Genomic DNA, 12,718 nt, shown 5'->3' with positions numbered 1-12,718 from the left:
TAAGATAAAATAAAGGTTACTACTGAAGTACTGAAAATTTGGTAACAATTAAGAAAGAAAGAAAGTAAGTTGACAGACAATGCTCATGGTCAGTGTTGGGGTAATGGGGTAATCATTTCACTTTTGGTGTGAAACGGCTTTTTTTTTTTTTTTTTTTCAAAAACCTCTAACACATAAAGAAGTGTCTTTCTGCATTGCGAAAATGATTTTACTCATGCACAAAATACATTTTTAATGTGGGACAGTATTCCTCTTAACATTGCATGAACCAACTTTCTCTGACCGAAAAACACGCTTTTCATAATGCACTATTTTCCACGAAAGGTAACCAAGTAACGCAATAAGTTACTTTTTTCAGGACGCAATGCAGTATTGTAATTATTTTGCATTACTTTCCCCCATGGACGGATGGTCAAAAATACCAAATAAAACAAGTATGCTAGAATCAGACAGCATGTTCACACACATTCTGATAGCGGCCTGTGCGCTGATGTCACACTGGATGAGATGTAGTGGAGAGGAAGTAGAAACAGACAGATATCTGAGGGTACAGCAGGGCCGTGTCAGCGCCTGCTGAAGCTTGTACTTAACCATGGTCTGAACCCTGCCCCGGGCTGACAGCCTGCACTGATCCTGACACCATAATAGTTGAATTAGATTTGAGAGGTGCTGCGAATGACAGCAATGGCAACATCGGAAGACATGGAGCAGGACACATATCCCACATACTAAACAAATACAACTCATGCACACTTTAATACAAATGAACTTCATGCAAACTAGTTCAGGGAACCAACATTTGCTTTTTGGGGAAAAATGTTGAACATCTGCCTCCCTGAAGCTTTTCAAGATTTCACTGAATTTCAGACATTACATTAGGAGTTTTGCTGAATCATGCCAGCTCATCAGTAGTCAATCAAGAAGTCATCAATAGTTAATTAGACTGTGATACTGCATTTCCTCATTTGTAACTTGCTTTAGATAAAAGCACATGCTAAATGAATACATGTAAACTGCAAATGCATATATAAATTGAAAATAGAAATAATAAATAAATAAACCAAAATAAACAGAAGTATAAACTAATTAACAATTTAAATAAATAAATATTTATATATATTTACATATATATATATATATATGTAGACAAATAATATTTATTCAGTCATATTTATGTAAATAAATATGCAACCCTACATAAAAAGTATAAAGAAGCAGAAAATACATTTAAAACAATAAACAAATAAACAGGAAAAATAAAAAAATAAACAAAAAAACAAGCAATTAAATTACCAAAACTAAATAGAAAAAAAATTGCAATAACAATAAATAAACAGAAAAAATAATAAGCAGAATAAAAATAACTAAATAGATAACTAAATAATTAGAAAAACAGGTAAATATAAAAAATAATAAATGAAAAACAACCAATAAATATGTAAATAATATATGTATATATGTAATTAAATATATCATATTATATGTAAATAAATATGTAACCCTAAATAAAATGTACAAATAAACAGAAAATACATTTAAAACAACAAATAAATAAACAGAAAAATAAACATAAACAAACAAACAACTATCTAAATAATCAAAACTAAATAAAATAAATAAAAAACAATAAATAAACAAAAAAATAGATAAACAAATAACTAAACATATAACTAAATTAGAAAAACAGGTAAATAGAAAAATAATTAAATTAAAACAAAAAATATGTTTATTTAAAATATTAATAATATATAAGTAAATATGTAATCCTAAACAAAACTGAATAGAAATAAACAAAAATACATTTCAAACAATAATTAACAGAAAACTATAGAACAAACAAACATAGATAAATATGTATATATTTGCATGTTTATAATATATTAAAATACATCAAGTTATATTGTAATATATGTAAAGTAATGATAAAGTATAAACAACCAGAAAATACATTTAAAACAATAAATATAGGAAAAATAAACAAACAAAACAGGAAAAAAATAAAATTAAAAAATATATATATAAACAGAAAAAATAAATAAGCAGGAAAAATAGGAAAAGTAAATATATTTCCATATTAATAATATACCCTAAATAAAACAGAATAGAAATAAATAATAATATAATATATAATAAATACCAAAAATACCAAATATATAATAAATACCAGATGGCAAACAGATAAACAAAAAAGTAACTAAACAGTTCACTAAATAAATAGGTAAACAGAAAGGAAAAGAACAACAAACCAATAAATAAACAAACCAGGTTTATCTCCCTTTAGGTTAACCAGCTTCAACAGCACCAAACCAGCAATAACCAAAGAAATTCATGCTAATCTACTTCTAAACTAGTCTTTTAAGCAGTGAATATCCATCTTTTCCATTCCTCTATATCTGCTACTGTAAACACTGCACATGTACTAATTCCCATCAGTCTGCTTTCTAGTTCAAGCGTATTCAAACAGGACGTATTCAAACATCTCTCTCTCTCTCTCTCTCTCTCTCTCTCTCTCTCTCTCTCTCTCTCTCTCTCTCTCTCTCTCTCTCTCTCTCACACACACACACACACACACACACACACACACACACACACGCACATATACACGTGCCCAAACACACACTCGCACACGCTCCTTTCCACCATATATCTTAAGAGAAACATAATACGGTATGGCCCTTGCATAATACAAAACATAACTAAGAGTAGTGGGCACCAACTCAAAACATGCTGCTTTAGAGCAGAACTGGAGTCTCTGGATCGCACGCAAACACGCCACAGAAGCGGTCAGACATTAACATGCAGGTTAATAGGTCAAACTCAAGGCTGCCACTTGCCTTTTAGTGTGTGTGTGCTTTTCGGCTTGTTCTGGCTTTACTTTACTGCTATGTTCCTGTCTGCTGCAAATGCTGGACTGGGCAGGCAGGCAGGACAAGAGAAAGGGAGATGGGTAGAGAGGAAGCTGGCAGGCACCTCCACCCCCTCCCCTGCTCTCCGTCTGCCTGCTGTGTGTTAAAATATATCCGCGCACATGTCTCCCCTTCCAGACTCACTAGACATTACCTTATAAAAGAACCAGGGGGGAATGCGCCACCTCTTTCAACCCTAACCATAGTTCAGCCCCTGACTTCATCTGCACTGCAAAAAAATTACTTTCTTAAAATAATTGGCTTGGTGCCTTTTTTTAGTAGACATATTTAAAACAACCTTTAAAACATATAGATTTACTGAAAATGCGTTATTTTAATAAAATAAAATTTAAATTAATTTAAAATATTTCCTCAACTTTTTTTCCTTACATTTTTAGGAATAGTTGTTATACTCAGTTTTATTTTATTTTATTTTTCCTTTTTTTTTTTTTTTTAGGAAAGTGTAAGTTTTATGCTTAAAATAGTTTTATTTTACTTTAATTTTTGCAATTGTTTTTTTTTTCCATTTTAGAAATCGCTATATTCATGCTGAAGATTTTTATTTGATATTTTATTGTATATTATTTCTCCAAATGATTTACAATTAGATTTATACCTTAAAATAAAAAAAAAAAGTAAAAAAAAAAAAAAAATCTATATATACTGTATATATATATATATATATATATATATATATATATATATATATAATTTTAATTATTTCCCCAGTGATTTTAACAATGAATTTAATCGACTTTGCTGTTTTCTAGGAATAATTGTTAGTTTTATGCTTAAAATAATTTGTTATTTCAATTTCTTATTTTTTTATTTTATTTTAGGAACAATCATTAGATCTATACTGAACAAAATGTTATTATTTTATGTTATTTATATTATTTTATTTCTCCAAATGATTTTCAAACAATTATTAGATTTATGCTTAAAACCAACAAAAAAGGGTAAGAAAAAAAAAATCTGAAACAGAACTTAAATTGTATTTAATTATTTCCTATTTATTCTCAAACCATTTTATTTTGTTTTATTTTAGTTTATTATTTTAATTGTTAGCTTTATGCTTAAAAACATTTAATTTTATTTTCATTTTTGCAATTTGTTTTTCATTTTAGGAAAATTTATTTTTTTAATTTATTTTTAATTATTTCCCCAATGTTTTTTAACACTTAAACTGAATTTAATTTAATAACATTTTTATTATTACCACAACTGTTTTTTTGGGTTTTTTTTTTCATTTTCTATAAATAATTGCTAGTTGTTTTTTTTAAAACCATTATTTTATTTTCATTTCAGGGGCCAATCATTAGATCTATAATAATTTTTTTTTTTATTATTTTATTTATTTATTTTATTTTTTTACATTTTGTAATTTTTCCAATTAATTAATCATTTCTGATCAATTATTAGATTTATGCTTAAAACCAACAAAAATAAGGTAAGAAAAGAAATCTTAAACTGAATTTAATTTAAATCATTTAATTTATATAATTCATTGTTTTTTAAAGAATACTTTGTAAGATTTATTCTAAAAAACATTTTATTTTATTTCTATAAGTAATGTACAAACAATTATTAGATTAATGCTTAAAACCAACAAAAAAGAAAAAATAAATAAAATAAATACAAACAAACAAACAATAATGTATACAATAATGTATACAATAATATAACAATATAACAATAATTTCTACCGTTTTAAAATTTGTATACAATTTGATACAATATTTTATGCATGTTTTAATATTTTATTCTGCTCAAATAAATATAAATAAATAAAAAAAGAGCTCTTTTCAGTCAAAAACACTGACATTATGCAGCGTGTCACCCTCTTCCTCTTGTCTGTGTACATAGACTCACATGACTCAACATCTCTGGCGGTCTGAATCCAGACTCAACTCTGCTCTGTTTTTCCCAGGGGGGAGAGGGGAAAGCGAGTGTGGGGATGGAGAGGGAGGGAGCGGGAGAAGAATGACGGTGTGGAGTGGGGGGTTCTGGAGCGTTGCCCCGCGCTGGCTCAAATTTCCCGCTTGTCAAGCCTGATGGATTTGGCTAAAAATAAAAGAAAGTGGAGGCCCATGACAGGCGGACCAATGAATGAATGAACTTTGCTGCAGCTTTACCCCCTACCCCATCCAAGAAAAAGCACTCCCCGATAACCCTCGGTGGCAACTCCGGACCTTCCTTCCTTTGCTTTCGAACAAAGATGTTCTGATGCCAAGCGTGGCTTAGAGAAGTGCATTCCAGAAACAAACGTCCCCCTTTTTCCCAAAGTCCAGACAGTGAGAAAGCACCAGGGAGAGAGAGACAGAGACAAAAGAGACACAAAACGCCCAAAAGCTACAATAAGGCTGGGGATTCCTTTGCTTTCATCAATGCAACCCCCTTTTGGGCTACATATACAAACATATGGTTAGTGTTGGACAGTTTGCAGTATAATATACAGTAGGGGCTAGTTGTCACAGGGCTAAAGCTCACTAACTATGCTTTTATTGAGCAAGTTACAAAAGATTTGTATTTCAAATACACGTGAAACTTTCTATTTGTCAGATAGATTTAAAGATATAGATTGTTGTCAAACAATAATCAAACACTGCTGATCGATCATTCTATTTTATTTAATAATTTACAAACTTCTATTTTAGACATATCTTTTTAGTCAAGTAGCATGGATGTCATATCATACTACATTTTAAACATGACTGAAATTGTATATAAAACACTGTAAGTTGCTAATTATAATGCTTACATTTCCTCAAAGCAGCAGCTAACTTACAGAAAATATTTACATTATCAAAGAACATCATTGGGACCAAGTTTATACGCTTTGAAAACATTCCAGTTATAATTAGTGAAGCTATGCACACTGTACAATCAAGAAATATCTACTTACATCGCACGAACATCGGCACTTCGTTGTTTATCATCAGGGAATTCGTGAGCGAGCTGAATTTAGTCAGAAAACGCGCTTTTAATGGCTAAACGCAGTTGTTTCAGCGATGACTCATTTGAACGCATCTGATTGGCCACTGCGTTCCTAAACTCAACGGAATGGTCTGTGATTGGTTATAACGCGCAAAACTGAAAAAACGCCTCAGAAGTAATGTGATGGAACGCAAACAACGCCGCTGAACTGAAGGAAACTCGCAAATTTAGTTGATTATTGCTGCAGAAAATGTTCAGTTATTGTCATGTTTTAGGCTGTATTAATCGGTTGAACCAATAAAAAACATTTGGAGTACTATAGACTGTCAAAAGTTTTAACAAATCAAGGAGAAGACTGCAAAAGACTGTCTGAGGAACAAAAGACGTTTGTGGTTGGCCAAACTGAACCAGGATTTACAGAATCTTGACAACATCTGTGTTTGTTCTGATCACTTCCAGTCAGGTAGGTGAACTATTAGGCTAATATCTTAATGAATACTAATCATATGTGTGTTTACCACCTGTTAACTTTAGTTTGTCAAAATATTGTGCCCTTTTCTGCTTACTAAGTCCTTCTCTATGTGATTTAGTAGATTCCACATGTTTTTTCCCGTGGTTTAGACAGCATAAATTAGCAGAACAATGTATTCAGTGGTACATTGTGAAATCAGTGCTGTTGTTTACATCAGAGTAATGGCAATATGGATGTACATCTGGGCCAAACTGACCAAACCAAGGTCGATATACAATATTGGCACAACCCTAATATTGATACTAATAAGAAATGTTTCTCAAGCACCAAATCAACAGATTTTGCCATCAGAGAAATGAATTACATCTTACAATATATTACATAATGTAAATTTTTATATTTTATCCATTTAATAAGTGTGACAACTTGCCCCATAAGATGTGAAATCATGCCCACAATTTTCATGATATGTCAAACGTGTGTTCAAAAAACACATTTTTCATTTCCAAGTGCAGCTATAGTGGAAATATTTAACAACTTTGTACAGAAACCAGCATCCAAGAAATGTTTGTCTGACACACCACATGAATGGGAAAAAATGGGCTGCATGAAGGGAAAAATTAGGCCATTCCCAGAGACCGAAAGGAAAGAGACACCTGCAAAGGAAAGCAAATAAAAGAGAGGAAGTGAGAAGGATTCAGTGTCACCTTTCTCAGGTTAGAGATCTCTCTATTCAAGTCTTGAGTGCACGTCCTCCAATGTCATCCTGAAATGCAAATTTGCACATACCCTCGAAGGCATGAGCAAAGCATTCCTCAACTATTTCCCATATGTTTCGGCAGCTTCAGAGCACTGCAAGGCTACTGTAACATGCCATCTGTGACTGCAGCTGTGGTAAACACTCCATCCACTGCCACTAACAACGTTTATATTTGACGAGATAAGTGGCAATGATCACCCTGTACCTTCTTGATGAACATTGATGTGGATTTGTATTCTTCAGAAGGCTAATTAGACAAAAACAGCACCTGGTTTCACCTGGCCAAGTGGTTACCCAAGAGCATCCTGAAATATCTTCCCTCATGGTAGGAGGTGATACTTGATACAGCAGGGTTAAAAATAGCCTCTCTCTCACTCGTTCTCCATGACCTTTCACTTTGTGCTCTCCTTACGGCTCGGAGCGTCGGAGGAAGCCTCAACATGCAGCTCTTTGACACAGAGGAGACTCCTCAAACCAAAACACACCCAGAACAGGAGATGGTGTCACAGGCCGAAGTTTCTCACGGGGCAGTAAAATGAACTCAGCGGCTGGTGTCACATTTGTGATTAATAAAAAGAACCAAAGGAGGTGGCTGAAAAGAAGCTACGCAAGCCAGTGCAAAACGGTCATTTACATACTCAATGCTGTCAGTCATTTCCAAAGGTTTACCTGTCATATTAAAAAGCACACCAACCCCTCTGGGCGCCGCTAAAGGGTGGGATTGTGATTCATTCATTGGGATATGACGAAATGTTCGCTCGTGCTCCTTTTCAAAATCAATAGGCAATTTTGTGTCATTTAATCTTTGGAAATTCTTACCGACCGATTTCCCACATAACGTTTCCCTCGCTATAATCGTCGCCAAATTCCATGACGTAAGTGCCAAAACTCACGGAGAGCAAACTCTCCTCTGAGACTCAACAAAAACAAACTAGCACATGTTTAGAAAAATCTCAAAATTTGTGTTTTCAAATTTCCGTCCATCCGCCGGCCTACCAGACCTCAGAAACATTACATCACTGAGAGCCGGGAGCCCCCCGTGGCATCGGGACCCTTCACTTGTGTGGTTTCATCAATCAATGCCCTTTGAGAGAAAAGAATGCATGAGAGGGAGGGAGAGACGTGAAAGCCATTTGTTTTCTTTGTTAGGCACAAGCGGAAGACTTGAATCAATAGATGAAGCCTGTGAATCAAACCCTGGAGGTGGTCTGCTCACAAACAAGCCGTTCTGAGTCACACGTTTTAACGAGTCATTGCTCTCGGACATGGGAGAGAATGAGAAACACACCACTGTACAGTTCGGCCCTGATGCAGCTGCGCTGGGCATCTTAATCCATGACATTACAACATACTCAAATCACTCTTTCCCTTTATGTTCTTTTTCCTCCGTCCACTTTGTTGGCTGGTTTAATGCAAAACACATAGAGTCGTAAAGTGAGTTATGTTCCTCGGTTACATTACTTAAAGTGATAGAACACCCCAAAAATGGAAATGTTGGACTTTCATTACATGCACAAAAGTATGCACTGAAGAACGAACGTCGTACAGGTTTGAGTACATGATGTCAATTTACTTTTTTGGTTTGAATGATTCTTTCACTCAGGGTTCTTTCAATCAGTTTTGCGACAGAGATTGGAGAGCGAAAAATCAAAACAAAAGAGTTGAACGCCTGCTGCTTTTCCCTTCCACACAATCCAGTCATTCAAAGGCATTCCTGGTGCATGATGGGGGAAACTTCACCCACTCAGAGTTATAAGTGCATGCAACATGCCTCACTACGACACGAACAATGTCCTCTTTCACTGGCTTCACCCCATGCTGCACATGCAGAAAAGCACGTTGGGAACGGGACAGATCGCTGCCTCACAGTATGCACGCGCTCTGAGGAAGAACCGAGGATAGATGCGACGATAGCCGTACATGGAGGATATACAGTAAACTTGCCATGTCACTGCTTACAGAGTTTTTTAATAAGACATTGCAAATGATCAATTTATGAAAATGCCAGAAAAGATTGCATGAGATAAAACCAATCTATGTGCTTTAAAGCCAACATGTGTTTTACAAAATGTGGCTTTGTAAAATCTGAGCTTGCACACTGAGTCTGGAAATCTAATTTTGGAAATTAGATATATACCCTATTTATTTTAGAAAATGCATTTTCGAAAATTATGATTGGCTGGCATTTAATGCTAAAGCAGTTCCTAATTTAGAGGTTTTTTTACGACACGTCATCAATTGGCCATATTGGCTGCACTGAACGTAAACAATGCTACTGAACCGAACAAAACTTGCATATTTTGCTGATTTCTGCAGCTGAAAATGGTCAATTATTGTCATGTACTGGGCTGTACTAATCGGTCAGACCGGGGAAAATCATTTGGAATACTATAGACTGCCAAAACGTATAACAAATTGAGGAGAAGAGTGCAAAAAACTTTGAGGAACAAAAGGCATTTGTGGTTGACCAAACAAACTGAACCAGGATTGCAGAGCAAAATTCTTGACAACATGCATGTTTGTTCTTATCATTTCTGGTCTGGTAGGTGACATATTAGGCTAATATCTTAATGAAAACTGCTCGTATGTATCTCTACCACCTGTTAACTTTAGTTTGTCAAAATATTGCATCCTTTCCTGCTTACTAAGTCCTTCTGCATATAATTTTGCAGCTTTCACACATTTTTTTCTGTGGTTTAGACAGCATAAATTTGCAGAACAGCGTATTCTGTAGTACATTAACTGTGTAATCTATGTTTTTGTTTAGATTCGAGTATCACCAATATGGCTGTGCATTCGGGTAACTGATCAAACCGTGATGTAAGTGCAAACCTTCTATTTACTGTTCTGTATTAATGTGCTGCTTTAATTAATGCACAAATATTGCTAGCTGTGTATTTTCCTTTATTTATAGATCTAATAGTGAACAATTCATCCATATACGTTCCTTTTTTTTTTTTTTCTCATTTGCTCTTGTCAAATCAAAATGTTATAACTGGCTCCTCCCTCATCTGGTGACGAATGCCGGAGATCTTCAATCATTTAGTCTGCTTAAATGACGCCCTTCAAACGTGCAAGCAAGGGCCCACATCTTATAATCCAATCAAAAACTGATGACTAAATCCTACATTTTTCTTTTTTGAAAATCCATTATTGCAATACAGAAGAAAAGATCTGCCGTTACTTTACTTTCATCATGACTTCAAAGAAAGCAATGCAGTGACGTAAAATGAAGTCACTAATCAAAGAATCAAAGAAGACAAAGATCATCTGACTCGTTGTACAGATGGTCAAATGTTCTTCCACTGAAGCACAAGATGTTCTTTGGAACATCACAAATCATCATCAGGATTGACAAACTTGTGGAGTTCATGCTGTTCAAATGTTCTGCAGTCATGTTTGAACCAAATGCTAAGAAATGTAATAACTCTGACAATATAATTTGCAATGAAACATTTTGTATTTAAAGGAGTAGTTCACTTTCAGAACAAAAATTTACAGATAATGTACTCACCTCCTTGCCATCCAAGATGCTCATTTCTTTCTTTCTTCAGTCGTAAAGGAATAATATTTTTTTAAGGAAAACTTTTCAGGATTTCTCTCCATATAATGGACTTCTATGGTGCCCAAGAATTCGAACGTCCAAAATGCAGTTTAAATGCAGTTTCAAAAGGCTCTAAAAGATCCCAGCTGAGGAAGAAGGGTCTTATCTAGCAAAACAATTGGTTATTTAAAAAAAAATTACAGTTTATATACTTTTTAACCTCAAACGCTCGTCTTGTCTAGCTTTGCGTCAACTCTGTGTATTCCAGTTCATTTAGGGTATGCCGAAAAACTCCCATAGACAAGACAAGCATTTGAGGTTAAAAAGTATATAAATTGTGCTTTTATTTTTAAAGAAAATAACTACTTTTTGCTACATAAGACACTTCTTCCTCGGTTGGGATCATTTAGAGCCTTTTCAAGCTGTTTTTAAATTGCATTTTGAAAGTTCAAACTCAGGGGCACCATTGAAGTCCACTATATGGAGAGAAATCCTCAAACGTTTTCCTCAAAAAACAATTTCTTTACAACTGAAGAAAAAAAGACATGAACATCTTGGATGATAAGGGGTGAGTTCATCATCTATAAATTTTGTACTGAAAGTGAACTACTGCTTTAATTAGAAAAATGCAAAACAGAAGCATTTTCGCTTGTGCTCTCAAACATTTAGATTGCACTTTTTGTCATTTCAGTAGTGAGGTGTAGCATGGCTGACATTGACAACATCAGGAGATCTGCATAAGTTTTTCTCCTCAAGCAAAAACCATGTGCCTATCTGCATTATGCAGTGCAATCTGCTCTCCAACATGTCATACCTAAGAATTTTCTAGGTTGAACATCCCTAGACCCTGAGACAGAGTCCTCTAAACAGTCCTCTAATGAAGACGGGATATGAGGCTTGACTTTACATACACGTAAGGTGCATGGTGAGGCCAGATTTCAAAATGATCAAATCTTTTCCTCTCACAGCGGTAAAAGCTGCTTCATCGTATTAAACATTCAACTGGAATTTATGACTGACTGTTCAGGAAAAGAAAGAGAAAATGGGTCCGACAAGGTACCACGATGCTGTCATAATTAGATTGAACCTTCCAGCAGGAATTCAGCTACAATGAAAGTTGTTTTTCTATAATCAAGTTAATATCGCAGTCACTTTGCGGCTCGATATTTATTTATACAGTTGATATTTGCAGCACCTGGAGAGGAAACTGTGAAAAGGAAGCTTTATTTCCTTTGCAAGACACTTCAGAAATGGAAGTACTTGAACTCGAGTAGAAAAGCAAAACTTTTAGTAAATTATTTTCTTTTTGGTGCAAATTGCACCCGAAGAGCCTTCTCTTCAAAATGGCAGACTTCCTAACTGAAACTAAACACTAGATATGCAATGTTTAATGGAGATCTTTTGCAGGAGCTTGCAGGTCGTTTCATTCAAGCTGTCAAAGGGGACCACCGGACGTTTGCAGGGATGTTTGAGGACACCTGTCAAACATTTACCTGCCCCTGATACTTGTGCGAACGTGATCCACTTCCATGATCTTTTGGGTATATTTAAATCTGACAATGTCTTGCAAACACATCCAACCAAACAAGATAGCAATCCCAAACCTGGTGATACAGCGTGGCAGAACAAGGCGCCCATCTTTCATGCATATGCATTGAGGAGTAAAAGCAAAAAGCATGAAATTCAACTCAAATCAACTCACAGTGGTCTTTTCCATAGTTTGACTGCTCTGACAGGAGGTGACAATGACAGCTCCGAGTGTTAGCATGCGCTGAGATGCTCCTGTGTGACTGAGGGATTGAGACGCATGTTGTGGTGCAGCGCCAGCAACAGTTTTCGGCTGGGTTTTCGGGGTCGACAGCACAGGCCTCCTAACAGAGGAACGTCTCTCTCTGTGTGTGGAGAAAGCTCCACCTCTGTCACGCTAACACACACCCCTCCGGCTTCATTGACTGTAAACCTCAGCCATACTTCCTTTCCTGTAATGAACAGTGAATTTCTTATTATCATGCATCATATCTTTCTCAGATAATCACATCAACAAATGACGGTCTAGATCTTTTGAGGCAAAACCGACAGGTTTAGGCACCTGCTTATTC

General features: G+C 35.0%; 1 protein-coding gene across 2 annotated transcripts in view; it reads right to left on the bottom strand.

The window, feature by feature from the left end:
• bach2b (BTB and CNC homology 1, basic leucine zipper transcription factor 2b) overlaps positions 1–12,718 on the bottom strand; it is a 199,870-nt gene that overhangs the window by 123,070 nt on the left and 64,082 nt on the right. The window contains exon 2 of one of the 2 annotated variants that reach the window (XM_073816721.1): positions 12,322–12,598. The exons of the other annotated variant lie outside the window; for it this stretch is intronic. Coding sequence (XP_073672822.1) covers positions 12,322–12,387 — 66 coding nt within the window. The 5' untranslated portion in view covers positions 12,388–12,598. The remainder of the gene's footprint in view (positions 1–12,321; positions 12,599–12,718) is intronic. 2 annotated transcript variants of the gene reach the window in all.

Source organism: Garra rufa, chromosome 13, assembly GCF_049309525.1.
Source record: "Garra rufa chromosome 13, GarRuf1.0, whole genome shotgun sequence".
Taxonomy (NCBI): domain Eukaryota; kingdom Metazoa; phylum Chordata; class Actinopteri; order Cypriniformes; family Cyprinidae; genus Garra; species Garra rufa.
Note: the sequence above shows the minus strand (reverse complement) of the source record. Positions and strands in the feature narration are given on the sequence as shown.